This window comes from Podarcis muralis, chromosome 18, assembly GCF_964188315.1.
Source record: "Podarcis muralis chromosome 18, rPodMur119.hap1.1, whole genome shotgun sequence".
Classification (NCBI taxonomy): domain Eukaryota; kingdom Metazoa; phylum Chordata; class Lepidosauria; order Squamata; family Lacertidae; genus Podarcis; species Podarcis muralis.
The window spans coordinates 9482335-9503011 of record NC_135672.1 but is presented as its reverse complement, the minus strand read 5'-3'; the positions used below and the strand labels follow the sequence as shown (position 1 = coordinate 9503011).

The window sequence follows — 20677 nt, the reverse complement described above, 5'->3', positions numbered from 1 at the left end:
CTTGGACTACTGCAGTGTGCTCTACGTGGGGCTACCTTTGAAGGTGACCCGGAAACTACAACTAATCCAGAATGCGGCAGCTAGACTGGGGATTGGGAGCGGCCGCCGAGACCACATAACACCGGTCTTGAAAGACCTACATTGGCTCCCAGTACGTTTCCAAGCACAATTTAAAGTGTTGGTGCTGACCTTGAAAGCCCTAAATGGCCTTGGCCCAGTATACCTGAAGTAGCGTCTCCACCCTCATCGTCCAGCCCGGACATGGAGGGAGGGCTTTTTGGTGGTTCCCTCCCTGCAGGAAGTGAGGTTACAAGGAACCAGGCAGTAGGGCATTCTCAGTAGTGGTGCCCGCCCTGTGGAACACCTTCTCATCAGATGTCAAGGAAATAAGTAACTGTCTGACTTTTAGAAGACATCTACAGGCAGCCCTGTTTAGGGAAGTTTTTAATGGTTGATGTTTTATTCTGTTTTTAATATTCTGTTGGGAGCCACCCAGAGTGGTTGGGGAAACTCAGCCAGATGGGCGGGGTATAAATAATAAATTATTATTATTATATTATTATTATTATTATAATATAGCAGACGCTATATTCTGTTGGGAGCTGCTGTATTGTGTTTTTACTCTCCGATAGGGAGCAGCCAAGAGTGGCTGGGGAAACCCAGCCAGATGGGCAGGATATAAGTAACAAATTATTATTATTATTATTATTATTATTATTATCCTGCGGACAACATTGAGGGCCACACAGGGAGGTTCCAAGGGCCGCATAGCCTAGAAAGCCAGCAAACCAGGAGACTTTTAGAGGAAGGCGAAGAAACAGAGGCGGGCAGGGATTTTAGCCCTGGTATCTTCCAGGGACTCTAACCACAATGCAACACTGTCTCTGACCTGGGGTGGGGTGGTGACCTGTGCTTTAGGTGCGATGACCAGGCGGCTTCTTCTTCCCGAAAGACTCCGGTTCCTTTCTGTTTCTCATTTCTGCCTCTGCTTACCCTTCAGCAGCAATGGGAACATCCAGTTGGACTGCCTTGGCACCATCCAGGACAAAATCACCGTTTGTGCCACCGACGACTCCTACCAGAAGGCGAAGCAGAGCATGGCGCTGGTGGAGGAGGAGACCCGGAGCCGGGGGGCCATTGTCATCAAGCCCGGGGGCCGCTATGTTGGTGAGCAGCGACAGCGTTGCGTACGGTCAATCTTTGCAGCAAGGGAGAGCCGCGAGCGTCTCCGGCCGGGGAGCAGGTCTGGGGAGATGTTTCGAAACCTGCATTTTCTCGCAAGCAGCCTTCCAGGGGAGCAGAGCTTTGGTTTCCAAACATTTTGGAAGTTGAACAGACTTCCGGAACAGATTCCGTTCGACTCCCAAGGTGTGACTGTATTGATCTGAACATTTTTGACCCGTCAATATACAGTGGTACCCCGGGTTAAGTACTTAATTCGTTCTGGAGATCCGTTCTTAACCTGAAACTGTTCTTAACCTGAAGCACCACTTTAGCTAATGGGGCCTCCTGCTGCCGCTGTGCTGCCAGAGCACGATTTCTGTTCTCATCCTGAGGCAAAGTTCTTAACCCGAGGTACTATTTCTGGGTCAGTGGAGCCTGTACCCTGAAGCATCTGTAACCTGAGGTACCACTGTATTGTGAATAGTGATGTGTGTCAGGGGCAGGGCTGGTCGATGCATCATTCAAACCCGGTTTGAAGTCTGTATCGTGATACCGGTTTCATAATTTTTATCCTGGCAGTATATTGTGGGTTAAACCACAGAGTCTAGGACTTGCCGATCAGAAGGTCATCGGTTTGAATCCCCGCGACAGTGTGAGCTCCCGTTGCTCATCCCTGCTCCTGCCCACCTAGCAGTTCAAAAGCACGTCAAAGTGCAAGTAGATAAATAGGTACCACTCCGGCGGGAAGGTAAACGGCGTTTCCATGCGCTGCTCTGGTTTTGCCAGAAGCGGCTTAGTCATGCTGGCCACATGACCCAGAAGCTGTACTCCTGCTCCCTCGGCCAATAAAGCGAGATGAGCGCCGCAAACCCAGAGTCGGTCACGACTGGACCTAATGGTCAGGGGTCCCTTTACCTTTACCTAGGGAAGTTTTTAATGTTTGGTGTTTTATCTTGGTTTTAATAGTCTGTTGTGATCCGCCCAGAGTGGCTGGGGAAACCCAGCCAGGTGGGCAGGGTATAAATAATAAATTATTATTATTATTATTATTAGTGATCAAGAGGGAGCCCATTTCAGACTCTCTGAGCTGACAGTGCTTGGCCTGCCTCTCTCGCCCTTCCTCCCAGGAGTCCATGTCTGTAAACAGAAGCAGATTGCAGTTTGCTGAGTTATCTCTGACTCATCGTTTTGGTGTGCGTTGCCAGCCAAACTCTTGCAGGAGCAAGCAATGGCAGGAAGTGTGTGTTTTCCTGTGTGCTGGGAAGAACAACGTAAGGGTTTTTTTTCCCCTGTCGGGAGGGGGCGGGAAGCCTTATCAGCAAGCTGTAAAAGGCGACAGGCCTCTCCGCAGCCGCCTTCCTGCCAAAACGAAAAGCTTCGGAACTTTTCTCGGGGGCAAAGTTTCATTTCCTCTGGGAAATTTTCCTCCAGCGCAAATTAGGTGGTTGTTGGGCAGCTGTCGGCCACACGTGAATCTCCTCCTAAACTCAGCCTTCTATAGCAAAGGTTCTCTACGTCAGAGAGGGAGAGAACAGCTGTGACGAACAATGAATTATTTTTTTAAGAGAAGGCTATAAAACCAGGCATGTACTGTAGACTTGAGTCCAGTTGCACAGGGGTTAGAATTTGTTGTTTAGTCGTTTAATCGTGTCCGACTCTTTGTGACCCCCTGGACCAGAGCACGCCAGGCACTCCTGTCTTCCACTGCCTCCCACAGTTTGGTCAAACTCATGCTGGTAGCTTCGAGAACACTGTCCCACCATCTCGTCCTCTCTCGGCCCCTTCTCCTTGTGCCCTCCATCTTTCCCAGCATCAGGGTCTGTTGCAACAGGGTCCTCGGTCACCACATGCAGGGGGGAGGAGGAACCCAAAACAAAAGTGTGCCTGCCCTTATATAGACATTTTAAATTCCCTCCCTGGAGTCCAAGACCACCCCCAGATACATCATACCTACATCACAGAAAGGGCGGTCTACAGCAGAAATCCGAGTGCTTTGTTTACCTCTTGTCTGCCAGGTTACCTGTTTAATGGTCACTTGATTGGATACCCCGGGGAGCCTGGCAGGTCTTTTGTAATGATAAATACTTAGTTCCTGAGCCAGGTCACAGGCTCACACCCTATTCATATCTTAAACGTGCCCTTAAGACAGGATTTGTGAAGGAAAAGACAATGGGGAGGCTTTTCCATTTTCCTTTGACCTTGCACGGAAAACATTTGGTCAGTTTGGGAGTCAAAAATGGTTCCAGGTCGGTCTTCCTGTGCTGATCTATGTACGTGCTTGGTTGGTACACTTATGAACATTTAACATATATCTAAGACCTCAAAATTCCTATCACAGGGATACAATTCTATGATTCCCACCGCGTATTGAACTTTCTTTCCTAAAACATTGGGGTGCTGCTGTTGTTTGGGCAAAGCTTCTCTTAATGTCCAGCCTCTGTACAAAATAAAATAAAGACAGAGAGCATCTTTGACCCTGCAAGCTTTGCCTGTATTCTAGGAAGGCGAGGGTTTTCGGTGTGCGTTTGTTTTTAGAAAAGGAAATCGCGGCGAGCCAGGAGCAGGAAGCCCCTTCATCTCGGAACGCGATCAGCCCCGTTCTGGCCTCCTATCTGATTTAGGTTCCTAAGAAAAAAGGAAGCTACATTTTGCCGCGTCAGATCCTGTCGTCTGTCTAGTTCAGTGGTGCCTGCATAAACTGGCAGCCTTTAGTGACTCGGGTTGTTGGGGGGGGGTGTCTTTCGGGGCTACCATAGGCCAGCATCGTTTTCTGTCCAAACGATAGAAGTGTTGTCCAATAAACTCAGAATATTACGTTCTGTTGTATAAAGCCGTTGGTGCTGTTGCAGGAATTTATGTATAGGTTTGGGGGGGGGGGGTTGCCCCTCCAGCAGATATCATGCACATGCAGCCCACTACCAAAACCAGCACAACCACTTTTGTGATTTGTCCCCACAAAACACTTCATCACAGTTTATTCCTACCTATTCAAAGGGCCTTTGCTGCATGATACCAAATGTAAGAATTCACTGATAAATGCAACTATGTACTGGCTCACTGGGAAAACTTCAGAAATTCATATAGGCATGTGAGCTCAGCTCCTCAGCAGCCCCTCTCCCTGAGTGGTAATCCCTGGCCTCCTGATACCTGAGTGCCAGACAGGTAGCCATTCCAGAAATAACAAACCCAGATGAAGACAAAAGGGTGTGATGAACTTGGCTGGGAAACAGGGAAATGTAAATATCTCTTTTGTTTCACTTGATGGGTGTTTGGCGGAGGGCAAGGGGAACCATGGGGCAGGGTCCAGGATGCTCAGATTCCTGCCACCAGACCTCCCCTTTCATGATGTAACTATGATGTATTAGTGATGTAGTTTGGGGGGGTGTAACATGGGGATTAGCAGCTAATAAAAGTTTGGGTTCTCTTTTGTTCGGGGCTTCCATCTTGTTCCACCTGGTGGCAGGTGGGAGTCCTGTTGCGACAGTCTTCAATAAAGACCAAGCCGACTGGCTGCTGTTTTGCTCTGGTATTCCTGGCTGGTGTCCTGGTTTTTTGTCCAAGGGAGCCCTCAGATTTCTCCGTTAACAGTACCAAATGGCCAGAACGCTTTCCCAATCAGTTGTTTCTTAGAGTCTGCACATCAAGCTTGCCTGTTGGTAACACATATATAGAAAGCGACCACTGCTTTTTCAGTTTCGAAAGATCAGTCCAGTTGTTCCAATATCTGCAGCGAGGCTCCTCACGGGGTCTCTGCCATGGGAGCATATTCACCCAGTGCTTTTCCAGCTGCACTGGCTCCCGGTGGGGTACAGGGTCAGATTTAAGGGACTGCTTTTTACCTTTAAAGCCCTTCACGGCCTAGGACCCTCGTACCTATGGGACCACCTCTCCCGGTATGCCCCACGGAGGACCTTAAGGTCCATATATAGCAACACCGTAGAGGTCCCCGGCCCTAAGGAAGTTAGATTAGCCTCCACCAGAGCCAGGGCCTTCTCAGCACTGGCCCCAACTTGGTGGAATGCTCTGTCTCCTGAGACCAGGGCCCTGCAGGATCTGATCTCTTTCCGCAGGGCCTGTAAGACAGAGTTGTCCGCCTGGCCTTTGGCTCAGAATCAGTTTGATTCCCTCCCCCTCTTTCTTTTTCCTTTCTCCTAATTGCTCCCTAATTGTTTTAATGTTGTATCTTAATCTTTTAATTGTATTTTAATCAACTTGTTTTTATTATTGGTTGTTAGCCGCCCTGAGCCCGGTCTTGGCTGGGGAGGGCGGGGTATAAATAAAAAATTATTATTATATTTATTTATTTATTTATTTATTTATTTATTTATTTATTATCATCTCTGTTGTCTCGGGAGCTCAGGAAGGCTGCTATAGGGTGTTGTAGCTTCAGGTACAGCGGTGCCCCGTTTTTCGGACGTAATCCATTCCAGAAGACCGTTCGACTTCCAAGGGAGGGGTATAAATAAAATTTATTTTTATTATTATTACTTTCTATGGGACGCGGGTGGCACTGTGGGTTAAACCACAGAGCCTAGGACTTGCTGATCAGAAGGTTGGTGTTTCAAATCCCCACGACGGGGTGAGCTCCCGTTGCTCGGTCCCTGCTCCTGCCCACCTAGCAGTTCGAAAGCACATCAAAGTGCAATTAGATTAATAGGTAAGGTAAGGTAAACGGTGTTTCCGTGCGCTGCTCTGGTTCGCCAGAAGCGGCTTAGTCCTGTTGGCCACATGACCCGGAAGCTGTACGTCGGCTCCCTCGGCCAGTAAAGCGAGATGAGCACCGCAACCCCAGAGTCGTCCGCGACTGGACCTAATGGTCAGGGGTCCCTTTACCTTTACCTATGGGAAAGCACGCCTTGGTTTTGGAACAGAGTTCTGGAACGGATTACGTTTTGAGAACCAAGGTACCCCTGTATATCCATTTTTCCATATCCCCACCCTTTTCTCCCCCCCAAAACAGCACGGACCCTAACCCTTTCCGTTTCTTCTCGCTTAGGCAAGACGGTCAAGGTGCGAAAGCCGGCCCCGGTGGCTTCGGACGCCGTCCCCTCGCGGATCCGCCCGACGCCCGTCAACCTGGCCAGCGCCATCAAGAAAGGCAACAGCGCCGTCTCCCAGCGGCCCTTCAGGGACCGTGTCCTGCATTTGCTGGCCCTCAAGCCCTACAAGAAGCCGGAGTTGTTCTTGCGGCTACAGAAGGATGGCCTTACAGCGCAAGATAAGGACTCTCTAGACGGGCTGCTGCAGCAGGTGAGCCAGTGCGCGGCCTGATTCTCCATAGAAGTCGTGGGTGTGGGACCATGCATCTTTATCACCGTATTTTTCACCCTATAAGACGCACCAGACCACAAGACGCACCTAGTTTTTGGAGGAGGAAAACAAGAAAGAAAATATTCTGAATCTCAGAAGCCAGAACAGCAAGAGGGATCGCTGCGCAGCGAAAGCAGCAATCCCTCTTGCTGTTCTGGCTTCTGGGATAGCTGCGCAGCCTGCATTCGCTCCATAAGACGCACACACATTTCCCATTACTTTTTAGGAGGGAAAAAGTGAGTCTTATAGAGCAAAAAACACGGTATTCCTCCTCCTCCTTTTTTTTTTTGATTATTTGATTTTACAAATTCGTTCACCCTCACAATCACAAACAACAAAAATTACACAAGACTCTTCCGAATCTCAAGACCTCCCTCCTCCATGCGTTCTTTAAGCAGCTTTTGTAAAAAAAACCTGCATATTATAAGTCCGTCTCATTTACAATCCTCCGTTGTATCCAGAGTCCTTGCAGGAGTTATTTAAAACCTGTTCAAGTGTTTGCAGCGGTCTTTCAGATATAATGCAAATTTGTCTTTTATGGAGGTTTTGATCCTCATGGTTTCTGATTTTCCCGGTTAGCCTCTGCGTAGTCCAATAATTTCACCTGCCAGCAGTGGCGTAGCGTGGGTTGTCAGCACCCGGGGCAAGGCAAGTAATTTGCGCCCCCTAACCCGTGGATTTGCGCCCCCTAACCTGTGGATTTGCCCTAACCCCAGATGTTGCGCCCGGTGCGGCCGGCCCCCCCTGCACCCCCCACGCTACGCCACTGCCTGCCAGTCCGCCCTAGACTCTCGTGGTCCCTCCCAACTCTCGGGTTCTGTGTTCAGGAATTGACAGATAAACCCTTCCCTGTCCTCTCCCTCCCTCTTCCAGGTTGCAAACATGAACGCCAAAGACAGCACCTTCACCCTGAAGGATTACCTTTACAAAGAGGTGCAGAGGGACTGGCCAGGATACTTGGAAGGAGACCAGCAGTTGCTGAAGCGGATCCTTTTCCGGTAAGGGCATTTCCCCTTGGGTTAAGCTTCCCTAGGTGTTAGTATCACAGAAGGGGACGCGGGTGGCGCTGTGGTCTAAACCACTGAGCCTAGGGCTTGCCGATCAGAAGGTCGGTGGTTCAAATCCCCGGGTCTGGAGTGCTCTGTCCCAGCTCCTGCCAACCTAGCAGTTCGAAAGCACACCAGCGCAAGTAGATAAATAGGTACCGCTCCGGCGGGAAGGTAAACGGCATTTCCGTGCGCTCTGGTTTCTGTCAAAGTGTGCCGTTGCGCCAGAAGCAGTTTAGTCCTGCTGGCCACATGACCCTCGAAAGCTGTCTGCGGACAAACGCCGGCTCCCTCGGCCTGAAAGCGAGATGAGCGCCGCAACCCCATAGTCACCTTTGACTGGACTTAACCGTCCAGGGACCCTTTTCCTTTTTTTAACTTTAGTATCACAGAACAGGGGCAGGGGAGGTCTGGGGCCTTCCTAAATGTTGTTGGGGGTCAGCCGCGTGACACAGAGCGTCTGTCCCACATGCATAAGTTTCCAGGTTCAATCCCTGCCTGCTTCCTGTTTCCTAATAATAATAATAATAATAAGCGATAAAACATCAAACATTAAAAACTTCCCTAAGCAGGGCTGCCTTCAGATGTCTTCTAAAAGTCAGATAGTTGTTTATTTCCTTGACTTCTGATGGGAGGGCATTCCACAGGGCAGGTGCCACCACCGAGAAGACCCTCTACCTGGTTCCCTTTAACTTCACTTCTTGCAGTGAGGGAACCGCCAGAAGGCCCTCGGAGCTGGACCTCAGTGCCCGGGCTGGACGATGGGAGTGGAGACGCTCCTTCAGGGATACTGGACCGAGACTGTTTAGGGCTTTAAAGGTCAGCACCAGCACTTTGAATTGTGCTCGGAAACGTACTGGGAGCCAAGATCTTTCAAGACCGGTGTTATGTAGTCTCAGTGGCTGCTCCCAGTCTGGCTGCCGCATTCTGGATTAGTTGTCGTTTCCGGGTCACCTTCAAAGGCAGCCCCACGGAGAGCGCATTGCAGTAGCCCAAGCTGGAGATAACCAGAGCATGGACCATGTCACCACACAAACCGCCTCGTCAAAGGTGAAAATAACAAGCTACCCGGAGTACTTGTTGGAAGAGTAACACACATCAGGCAGTTTTGTTCAGGCAGGCTTAAAATGGTACAGTGGTGCCCCGCAAGACGAATGCCTCGCAAGACGGAAAACCCGCTAGACGAAAGGGTTTTCCGTTTTGGAGGTGCTTCGCAAAACAAATTTCCTATGGGCTTGCTTTGCAAGACGAAAATGTCTTGCGAGTTCCTGCAGGGTTTTTTCCCTCCCCCCCCCTTTTCCCAAGCCGCTAAGCCGCTTATCAGCTGATCCGCTAAGCCGCTAAGCCGCTTAACAGCTGATCCGCTAAGCCGCTAAACTGCTTAACAGCTGATCGCTAAGCCGCTTATCAGCTGATCCGCTAAGCCGCTTAACAGCTGATCCGCTAAGCCGCTTATCAGCTGATCCGCTAAGCCGCTTATCAGCTGATCCACTAAGCCGCTTAACAGCTGATCCACTAAGCCGCTAAACAGCTGATCGCTAAGCCGCTTAACAGCTGATCCGCTAAGCCGCTTAACAGCTGATCCGCTAAGCCCGCTAATAGCGCTAAGCCGCTAATGGGCTTGCTTCACAAGACAAAAAAACCGCTAGACGAAGAGACTCGCGGAACAGATTCTTTTCGTCTTGCGAGGCACCACTGTAATTCGGTTACAAAGTTGTGCTCAGTGGAGATGCTCCTTCAGGTATACTGGGCCGAGGCCATTTAGGGCTTTCAAGGTCAGCACCAACACTTTGAATTGTGCTCAGAAGCTTACTGCTGCCTCCTCCTTTCTCCCCAGCTCTCTCCCCCCCCCCCCATGAAGGACTTCCTTTTGTCTCCCCTGAATCTCCCATCCATCCGCTCCATCGAATGCCCACAAATTCCAGGGTTAGGAGAGAGGGAGGAACGCTTTCCCTGCATGCCCTTTCTCCCTGCCACGCGAAATTTTGCAGACCGCGTCGCCTCTTCCTCGCCTTCTCTCTAAGCTAGAAAGTCCCACACGCTGCCGCCGCCTTTCTCCATGGGGGGATTGCTCCCGTGGGGATGCCGGTGAAAAATAGGAGGAATTGGGTCAGTTTGGATAAGAAAACACAGCTCGCCCGCCCAGCTGTCGCAGGCGCAAGGATATGGGCTTCCTGGGTGCAGATTTTTTAAGAAACGGGAAGTCAGCCCTCGCTTCTAGCTTGGTGGGCTCAGTTTTCTCTGCTCAGGTGGCCGGATCCTTGCCAGTGGTTATTTTTAGGCTGTTGCTCATCCAGATGCCGGGATATACGTGCCCGGGGGGGGGCGAAAGGGGTTGGCAAGAGACGTAACTGCTTCATCCTCCTCCTCCTTGGGAAACATCGGCGCAGCTACCGTATTTTTTGCTCTAGAAGACTCACTTTTCCCCTCCCTAAAAAGTATGGGGAAATGTGTGTGCGTCTTACGGAGCGAATGCAGGCTGCGCAGCTATCCCAGAAGCCAGAACAGCAAGAGGGATTGCTGCTTTCACTGCGCAGCGATCCCTCTTGCTGTTCTGGCTTCTGAGATTCAGAATATATTTTTCCTTGTCTTCCTCCTCCAAAAACTAGGTGCGTCTTGTGGTCTGGTGCGTCTTATAGAGCGAAAAATGCGGTGCACGCCTCCGTGGCACGATTGCGTGTCTGTGTAGGCCCGTTTGCAAACTTGTAATTTTCCGTTTCAATTAAAATTCGGCGCCCGGGCCTTCCCAATGCCTACACACACACACACACACACACACACACAGCCCCCAGGGACCTCGTCCCTTGCCAAAGAAAACTCTCGCCGTTTTTCAGACTCTCATTAAACCAACCTCGTCTCCTCCGCCAGCCAACTGGGTTTACGGACCATGGAAACTGTTCAAAACAGAGGGTGGGGAGGGTGCACGGGGGGGGGGGGAGTGCATTGGGTTTTTTTTACCTTACCTGGGTCTGGCGGGGGGGTGGGGAATAACTGCAATAGAAATAACCCCCTCTCCTTTTGCTTTATAACAGAAAAGGTCCAAGCCCAGTGATGCCTTTGGAGACTCAATTATTTTATTGGGTTTTGCTAACAAGCTGGTTTCAGGAAAAGAGAAATAAAGACAAATAAGTTTTTTTAAAAATAATAATAATAATAAAAGGATTAGTTGCCGTTAAAAGGCATACAAGATACTGCTGAGCAATAATCGAACAGCACAAGAGGGAATACATGTGTGGTCTCTGTGGCATAATTTCGAACTAATTTCTCATACAGTCGTACCTTGGATCCTGAACGCCTTGCGAGTCGAACGTTTCGGCTCCCGAACGCCGCAAACCCGGAAGTGATTGTTCTGGTTTGCGAACGTTCTTTGGAACCTGAACGTCCGACGCGGCTTCTGATTGGCTGCAGGAGCTTTCTGCAGCCAATCGGAAGCCGCGCTTTGGTTTCTGAACATTTTGGAAGCCAAACGGACTTCCGGAACAGATTCCGTTCGACTTCTAAGATACAGCTGTATTGAAAAGAGTTGTTTTTTTTTAATTGGATTAATGCTGTGGCTTCTGACGACTTCTATTCCCATAAGTTTTTGTATGCCCGAGACACTTGCTGCTGCTGCTTCTGGCCTTGGTTGATATTTTGAAGTCCGATATTTGAAGCACAAATAGTCCCCCCCCCCCAAAAAAAAATATTTAAGTTGGCACCCTTGGTTAGGAAGGGCAACATGCCAAGCCTTGGAATGCCAGCAGTCCAGGTTATTGGGTTGAGAAGCCTTCCCTGGCGTGTTTTAAATTACATTTGCTTGCCTCTCATCCTTAGGGGACGCGGGTGGCACTGTGGGTTAAACCACAGAGCCTAGGACTTGCCGATCAGAAGGTCGGCAGTTCGAATCCCCACAATGACGGGGTGAGCTCCCGTTGCTCTGTCCCAGCTCCTGCCAACCTAGCAGTTCGAAAGCACGTCAAAGTGCAAGTAGATAAATAGGTACCACTCCAGCGGGAAGGTAAACGGCGTTTCCGTGCGCTGCTCTGGTTCGCCAGAAGCGGCTTAGTCCTGCTGGCCACATGACCCGGAAGCTGTACGCCGGCTCCCTCGGCCAGTAAAGCGAGATGAGCGCCGCAACCCCAGAGTCGGCCACGACTGGACCTAACGCTCAGGGGTCCCTTTACCATCCTTGATTACACCTGTTGGTCCCTTTAACGCAAAAAACAAATAAATGAAGACTTGGCGTGGCTTAACGAAACAAACACCTTTTTGTTTTTTTGTTGTTGTTCTCCCCCCTCCCTGCCTCCAGGAAACTCTGCCAGCCGCAGAACACGAGCTGCCCCCCAGAGGCGCCAGCTCCCGCATCACCAAAAGACAACGCAAACATCTCCTCCTGTTCTCCGCCCCAGGTAGGTTATCAGTATGAATTGGGTATACATGGCAGTTAACCATGGCTCAGCATCCTTCGAATCCAAGGCCCGGATCTCTTGGAAACTTGAAGGTTCAAATACCTTCTTGGAGCTATTGTTGTAAATAAAATATGCCCTTTTCCCTTATGGGGTATCCAAGAGCCCATATAGAGTCCTTACATAGGTTCCCTATTGGCAGGAGAGAATAACAGAGGCCAACCAGAGAAGATTGAGAAGCAAAGCATAAGCCTGATCTTTATTGATCCGTTGCAACAGGGTGCTCCCCTCACCCGCAGGAGAGAGGAGGGACCCAGAAAAATGGTGTGCAAGGCCTTATAAAGACTTTTGAAATTGCCATTCTCTAGATCAAGACCACCCCCAGAAACATCATGCATACATCACAGAAGGGGTGTAACCTAAGACCACCCCTCAGATACATCACACCTACATCACAGAAATTTAAATGTTGTTTTTCTCCTGTCACAGTTTATCTCCTGTCTGGCAAGTTACTTGATTGGATTTCCCGGGGAGCCTGGCCATTCTTTTGTAGTGGTAAAATACTTAGTTCCTGGGCCAGGTCACAGGCTCACACCCTATTCATATCTTAAATGTGTCCTTAAGACAGGATTTGTGAGGAAAGAGACAATGGGGAGACTTTTCCAGTTTGACTTTGCAGAGAAAACATTTGGTCAGTTTAGGAATCAAAATGGTTCCAGGTTGGTCTTCCTGTGTTGATCTATGTATGTGCAGTTATGAACATTACCATATATCTAAGACCATAAAATTCCTATCACACTATTAACAGCAGTTACAGCTTTTGCTGCTTTAGCAAATTCGTCACCAAATCTCTCTGGAGGTCTACCTTTTGTGGCTCTTTCAGACCTGCGAATTAGACGTAGGTCTTCGACGCTCTCCTCTCCTTTCTTAGGAGAAAAGTGGCCCATTCAATTCCTCCAATTCTCGACCAGAGCCTTCAGAGGGTCGCATAGAGGCCTTAGCACTCTTGAAATCCTCTGAACCATCTGATTCGGTTTCAGATTCAGAACCAGAGCCTTCATCAGTGGGTGTGGGGTTTTGCTGCTGTTTTATCCTCAGTCTCTTCACTGTCATCAGGATAACATTGGAAAATTCCCACAATGAGCCCCCATTGCAGGGCTTGGTGAGGTTTTCTGCTCCCAGGCAACCTGGTGGCGTCCTCGATGTTCGGGAAAAGAGAATTTTCCCGCTCGCTGTGAAGTTTGTGGCTAACAGGGGCAATCTTGTTTTTAAAAAAATTATGATTATGATTTATTTTTTTGCTTGTGTGCTCAAGACATCGATTCCATGAAACATATTTTGTTGCACTGTGCAAAATCTGAGCAAGCCAGGGCTGAACTGATATTACCCTTGCTGGTCCCTTTCCCGGGAAAATCAGAGGCTCACTATGTCAGGTTCCTATTGGAAGACCGGACAAATGCTAGAACATTAGCAGTGGCAAAGTTTTTATCGGTGGTTGCGAGAACCAATGATCCCTATATTCTAAAACAAAATGCTTGTTTAACCTGGAGGTAGGCTGTATGAATTGTGTATTGCTTTGTAATGGTGTATTGGGTCTCCAGACCGTAATAAAGATTGATGATGACGATGATTACAGTCATACCTGAGCTCCCAAACGCCTTGGGAGCCGAACGTTCTGGCTACCGAACGATCGGAAACCGGAAGCGAGTGTTCCGGTTTTCAAACGTTCTTTGGAAGCCGAACATCCGACGGGGCTTCCAATTGGCTGTTCAAGAGAAGCCAGTGTTGGCTTTTCCCTCCTGTGTTTCCGTGGTCCTTTGAGCTATCGTATTTTTAATATTCTGTTGGGAGCAACCCAGAGTGGCTGGGGAAACCCAGCCAGATGGGCGGGGCGTATAAATAAATTATTGTTGTATTGGCATCATACGGAATACCAATCCTGCTAAGTCTGTATCATCAAAAATACTCCACAACATTATTTTTGGGCAACGGAACAATCGTTTCCTTAGTGATAATTATCATTTCCATCAAAATCAAACTGGCGGTTCCTTCCTGTTTACTTGCCATCCTCTAACCCTGTGGGGCGGGACGTGGGTGGTGCTGTGGATTAAACCACAGAGCCTAGGGCTTGCTGATCAGAAGGTCAGCGGTTCGAATCCCCACGACGGGGTGAGCTCCTGTTGCTCGGTCCCTGCTCCTGCCAACCTAGCAGTTCAAAAGCACCTCAAAGTGCAAGTAGATAAATAGGTACCGCTCCTGCGGGAAGGTAAACGGCGTTTCCATGCGCTGCTCTGGTTCGCCAGAAGCGGCTTCGTCATGCTGGCCACATGACCTGGAAGGTGTACGCCGGCTCCCTCGGCCAGTAAAGCGAGATGAGCGCCACAACCCCAGAGTCGGTCACAACTGGACCTAATGGTCAGGGGTCCCTGATCATGGCCAAAATGAAAAAGGTTGGGAACCACTGCTCTAAACCTTAGTTTCCCAAACTTTGGTCTCTCTTTGAACTACAAATCCCATCATCTTGAAGAGATGAAGAAGAGTTTGGATTTGTTATCCTGCTTTATCACTACCTGAAGGAGTCTCAAAGCGGCTCACAATCTCCTTTCCCTTCCTCCCCCACAACAAACACTCTGTGAGGTGAGTGGGGCTGAGAGACTTCAGAGAAGTGTGACTGGCCCAAGGTCACCCAGCAGCTGCAGGTGGAGGAGCGGGGAAGTGAACCTGGTTCACCAGATTGCAAGTCCACTGCTCTTAACCACTACACCACTTGAGCTGGCAGGGCAAGGGATGATGGGAAATGTAGTCCAAAAATGTCCCCACGTTTGGGGAAAAGCCTGCCTTAACGCTTCCTGTTCTTCTTCCCTCCACCCTAGAAACGACCCCAGCCCACGGATTTCACCGACCCTCTGTCCAACAAAAAGCCCCGCATCTCCCACTTTGCCCAAAGGACTCAGCCCGCGCTCAACGGAAAACTGCGCTCGGCTAACGGCAGGGAAGCCCCCCTAGTGCCACCCCCGGAGGCGGTCGCCTCCAGTAACCTCTTGCCGGCCCTGGAGCCCCCCAGACCCCACAACCCCCTCGCCGACGTCAGCAACGACCTGGGACATGGCGGCCCCAACTTCGAGGCTCCGGATCCCACCGAGAGACTGGCGGCAGCGGCGGAGGTCCCCCTCCAGCCGGTGACGGACTCTGTCCAAGTCAGCAAACGGAGCAAGAAGAGGCTAAAGAAGGAGAGGGAGAGGAGAGGGGCTGAGCAGGAGTCGGAGCCCCGGGAGAAACCGAACTGCAGCCTCAGGAAACGCAGCTCAAAGACCACGGCGCCTTCGTCGCAGGATACAGCAGGTGGGTTCGGCGGCGCTGGGCGGGGATATTTGTGGGTTGCAGGTTCCTCTGGGTCGCGCGCGGGTTATTATGATAGGAAAAGTGCCAGAACGTGACGTTCCCTGTATGGAGATGGCAAAATGGGTGGCAAAAATACGAGACTGAAAATGTGGCCGGTTTGTGGGAGAGTGGAGATGCTTTTCAGGCTATCTGGGGAAATGTTATAGTCTTGAGAATGAGAAATGAGAAATGTTATAGGCTTGAGAATGAGAAACGGAATGCAATAAAGGGTATCTGTTGTAAACAAAAATTGCCCTTTTTCCTTATGGGGTATCCAAGAGCCCATATAGAGCCCTTACAGGACATCCAGAAAATGATAAATGTCACAGAGAACTGTGGAAGAAGAGATCTATGCACGTTCTGCAAAATGTAGATCTGTATTTTGATGCCATCGCAATGCTCCACCACTACTGAAAAGTCCAAATGTTTCTCTTGATTCTCCTTCCCGTGAAACTTGCCGCACCCTTTTTGAGAACCACTGCTCTAATCCCGGAAAGCCCCAAATTTTTGTTCTTTGGCTTTCCGTGTGGCTAGGTGCTTTTCCCTTGGTATGGCCACTAGGTGGTGGTCAAGGTCAACACGAATACAGTGGAACCTCTGGATACGAACGGGATCCGTTCCCGAGGCCCATTCCCATCCTGAAGCGAACACAACCCGCGCCCGCAGCTTACGATTCACCGCTTCCGCACATGCGTGATGTCATTTTGACCGTCTGCGCATGAACGCATGTGGAGGCCAATTCTGGATCCACATGTCCTTCCACAGTGGGGACATAGCTTTCTGGGCAGGAGCTGATCACGGTGTCGATTTGCCAAGCGTGCCTTCCTCTTAGCACGTTTCTCCCTTGCGTCCTGAGTTCGAGTGTCTTCAAAGCCCATGGCAGCTTTGGAAAAGGCTGTTCTCCAACTGGAGCGCTCGCAGGCAACTGTTTCCCAGTTGTCGTCGTTTATACTACATTTTAAAGATTTGCTTTGAGAGAGTCTTTAAACCTCTTTTGTTGATCACCAGCATTAAAGCTTTCCATTTTTAAGTTCGGAATAGAGTACAGCGGTACCTCGGGTTAAGTACTTAATTTGTTCCGGAGGTCCGTACTTAACCTGAAACTGTTCTTAACCTGAAGCACCACTTTAGCTAATGGGGCCTCCTGCTGTTGCCGCGCCGCCGGAGCCCAATTTCTGTTCTTATCCTGAAGCAAAGTTCTTAACCTGAAGCACTATTTCTGGGTTAGCGGAGTCTGTAACCTGAAGTGTATGTAACCTGAAACGTATGTAACCCGAGGTACCACTGTAGTTGCTTTAGAAGACGATGATCAGGCATCCGCACAACATGACCAGTCCAATAAAGTTGATGTTGAAGAATCATTACTTCGACACTGGTGATCTTTGCTTCTTCCAGTACACTGGCCTTAGTTCGCCTGTCTTCCCCAGTGATGTGTAAAAATTTTCGGGGACACCATTGATGGAATCTTTCAAGGAGTTGGAGAACTGGTGGAATTCTACAGCATGCGGTTTTAGTGTGTGAAAGCAGTCCAGATCTGTCTTTAAAGCAGAATGCCTCTCTTTGGAGAGGCATCTTTCGCGATGTGGAACCAGGAGCTCTCCTTAGGACTGATTTCCTCGTCTCCTTCTCCCTTCCCTGTTCTCCAGGTTTAAATGGGACGTGCAACAGCGCCAGCGATCCCACGTCGACATCCGAAAGTCAAGACTATTTTATGTAAGTGTTGGTGGACCCCTTGTACTGTTGCTGCCGCTTTGGGTGATGAGAAAGGGCCGTTCTAGGTCAGAGCGATGCCCAAGCGATTCGGCATCCTCTACTTTTTGGATCCCGCTTGCGAACGAATGGGCTTCCGGTCGGGTCTAGAAGGGACTCATCTGGGCTTTGCAAAGTCCCCACCACCTTCCTTCTCTGTCTCCCCCCTCAATACACTTTTGTTTTTGTTTTTTTAAATAAGCTCTCTCACTCGACTTCACCCCAAGCCTCCCCAGGGCAGCTTATGTCAATAGAACCTGCCATTAAAAAAACAGGACTCGAACCCGTGGCTTCAAGTCACAAGAAAGGAGATTCCGACTGAACATAAGGAAACACTTTCTGACAGAGCTGTTCGACGGTGGGATGGAAAGTGGCGGGCTCCCCTTCCTTGGAGGTTTTTAAGCAGAGGTTGGGTGGCCATCTGTCTTGGACGCCGTAACTGAGATGCCTGAATCGCAGGGGGTACGACTGGATGAAGATCACCCGCTCTGAGACCCCACAGCTAATTGTCCCCCGGCCTCCTCGCTGGCCCAAGTAGGACCAATTCAGCCAGCTAGCCCTGGGGATTATCTAATGCTTATTTCCCCTAAATTGATTTTTGAATTTTATTGTTACTCGTGTTTTTATACTGTATTTTATGCTGCTTTTATCATTAAATGTTTTACATTTGTTGGCCGCCCTGAGCCTAGTTTTTGAACCGGGTAGGACGGGGTATAAATACAATTTTTTTATTTTATTTTTTTCTGGTCACCAAGGGGCAATGCAAGCCTGGGGTTGTTGCTGTTGGTTTTTTTGCCCTTCATTTCCCTCCTCAATTTTCTCGCAGCAAATACGGCCCCATCTCCTCGTCTGAGCAGCGGCAGAGCTACAAGAACGACTTCAACGCGGAGTACAGCGAATACCGCGACCTTCACGCCCGGATCGAGAGGGTGACGCGGCGGTTCATGCAGTTGGACTCACAGCTAAGGCAACTCCTGCAGGGCACTGAGGAGTACAAGGTGGGCTGGCGGCAGCCTCGGACTACAATTCCCATCATCCCTAGCTAACAGGACCAGTGGTCAGGGATGATGGGAATTGTAGTCCCAAACATCTGGAGGGAGGGGCGGAGTTTGCCTATGCCTGGCTTAGGGTCTCTAAAGGTACCGTATTTTTTGCTCTATAAGACTCACTTTTCCCCTCCTAAAAAGTAAGGGGAAATGTGTGTGCGTCTTATGGGGCCAATGCAGGCTGCGCAGCTATTCCAGAAGCCAGAACAGCAAGAGAGATTGCTGCTTTCGCTGCGCAGCGATCCCTCTTGCTGTTCTGGCTTCTGAGATTCAGAATATTTTTTTTTCTTGTTTTCCTCCTCCAAAAACTAGGTGCGTCTTGTGGTCTGGTGCGTCTTATAGAGCGAAAAATACGGTATTAATCTGGTCCTCACCACAAGCTCCTGTAAAAACGTACCATCTCCTTAGAGCCAAAACAACATAAAATGTAAAACAAAGCAGCAAAACACTATAGAGCAGAGGTTTCCAAACCTGGGTCTCCAGATGTTTTTGGACTACAACTCCCATCATCCCTAGAACTAGCAGTGGTCAGGGATGATGGGAATTGTAGTCCCAAAACAGTTGAGAGACTCAAGTTTGGGGAATACTGTGGTCCCTTGGTTCTCAAACTTAATCCGTTATGGAAGTCTGCTCCAAAACCAAAGCGTTCCAAAACCGAGGCGCGCTTTCCCGTAGGAAGTAATGCAAAACCGATCCATCCGTCCCAGACTTTTAAGAACAACCCCGAATTCAGCAGTTTCACATGAATTTTACTATCTAACGAGACCATTGATCTATAAAATGAAAGCAATAAACAATGCACTGCAGTCGTACAATCAATCAATCAGTAGCTGAACTGGGTTCCGCGCAGTCACAAAAACAAAACGAAAAAGAGCCGCAAAAGCAAAAAGGCAAAATAAATAGCAAAAACAGACAGACCTCAGTGTAACACTCAAATTGGAAGCGTAACCCTCAAAACGTAGCACGTTCGGCTTCTGAAAAAAGTTCGCAAACCGGAACATTTACTTCCGGGTTTGCAGTGTTTGGGTTTCCAAGTTGTTTGAGTACCAAGGCGTTTGAGAACCAAGGTACCACAGTGAAAAGGGAGTAGGAAAATTGGATCATCTGAGGTGGAGGGTCTAGAAACCAGAAATCGTCTGTCCTAAGAAAGCTTGATCTCAGATCAGTGCCTAAATCTCATTAAGATGCTGCCAGCTTGATTTTCAAACCTTTATTGGCCATGCTTTGCCAGTTGTTGCTGTTGTTAACACACGGTGTGTTCATTCCTTTGCAGTCTATCCACAATCAGATACTGCAGGAATACCGGAAAATCAAAAAAGTGAGTCTTGCTTGCTTATTTTTATAGAGCGTTTGCACCAAAAAAGAGAGAGGCTTACATAATAATAATTATTATTTTTATTTTTATTTATACCCCGCCCTCCCCAGCCAAGGCCAGGCTCAGAGCGGCTTACAAGCAATAATAAAAACAAGTTGAATGATTACAACTTAAAAACAAAATTAAAATACAACATTGAAACATTAAAACATTAAAATGTAGCCTCATCGCAGGAGGAGAAGGGAAGGAAAAAAGAAAGAGAGGGAGGGAATCAAACTGGCTCCAAGCCAAAGCCCAGGCGGAACAACTCTGTCTTACAGGCCCTGTGGAAAGAAATCAGATATTGCAGGGCCCTGGTCTCATGAGGCAGAGCGTTCCACCAGGCCGGAGCCACCACTGAGAAGGCCCTGGCTCTGGTTGAAGCCAATCTAACTTCCTTAGGGCCCGGGACCACATGCAGTCAGTTTTTAAATGAGACAGTCCTTGCGCCCCCACCCACCTTAGAAATGACACACAAGGAAAAGGGGAGGAGGAGGGAAGAGGAAAGAAGGAAAGTCAGGCGTCCCCAGTTCGTACCCCGCCCTTGTCACAGCAAAGCAAGTTTCCCCCCGCTGTGTGTGTGAGAAGCAACTGAGGAAATAAACTGGGATTCATGGCAGGCTCCTGGAGAAAGGAGGATGTCAGAACAGCCTTTCCTTCCAGCCTTGGTTGCTCCCAGATGTTTGAAACAGCAGCTTCCACAAGCAAATGGAAGTTGTAGGACAGAAACGTTGGGCAGTCATCAGGGCAGGGCAAAGGAATGGAGGCTAATAGGTAAAGCTCCCTGTTCAGGAGTAGTCTACCTTAGAATGCCAGTTGCCAGAGAGCAAAAAATAAAAAAAATGGTGGAGATTCCTCATTGCAGTGAGGGGGGTTGGACTATGCTAAAGGTAAAGGGACCCCTGACCATTAGGTCCAGTCGTGGCCGACTCTGGGGTTGCGGCGCTCATCTCGCTTTATTGGCCTTTATTAGGTCATGTGGCCAGCATGACTAAGTCGCTCTGGCGAACCAGAGCAGCGCACGGAAACGCCGTTTCCCTTCCCGCCAGAGTGGTACCTATTTATCTACTTGCACTTTGACGTGCTTTCGAACTGCTAGGTTGGCAGGAGCAGGGACCGAGCAGCGGGAGCTCACCCCGTCATTGCAGGGATTCAAACTGCCAACCTTCTGATTGGCAACTCCTAGGCTCTGTGGTTTAACCCACAGCGCCACCCGCGTCCCCTGTAACCTGAGGTATGACT

General features: G+C 49.3%; 1 protein-coding gene across 2 annotated transcripts in view; it reads left to right on the top strand.

Moving 5' to 3' along the window:
- Positions 1–20677, top strand: part of ELL (elongation factor for RNA polymerase II) — a 53562-nt gene that overhangs the window by 29461 nt on the left and 3424 nt on the right. The window contains exons 4-11 of one of the 2 annotated variants that reach the window (XM_028713559.2): positions 1001–1167; positions 6161–6414; positions 7348–7472; positions 11809–11908; positions 14779–15247; positions 16933–16999; positions 17862–18033; positions 19355–19399. In XM_028713559.2, the coding sequence (XP_028569392.2) occupies positions 1001–1167; positions 6161–6414; positions 7348–7472; positions 11809–11908; positions 14779–15247; positions 16933–16999; positions 17862–18033; positions 19355–19399 (1399 nt within the window). The remainder of the gene's footprint in view (positions 1–1000; positions 1168–6160; positions 6415–7347; positions 7473–11808; positions 11909–14778; positions 15248–16932; positions 17000–17861; positions 18034–19354; positions 19400–20677) is intronic. The other variant, XM_028713560.2, reaches the window with a different exon arrangement.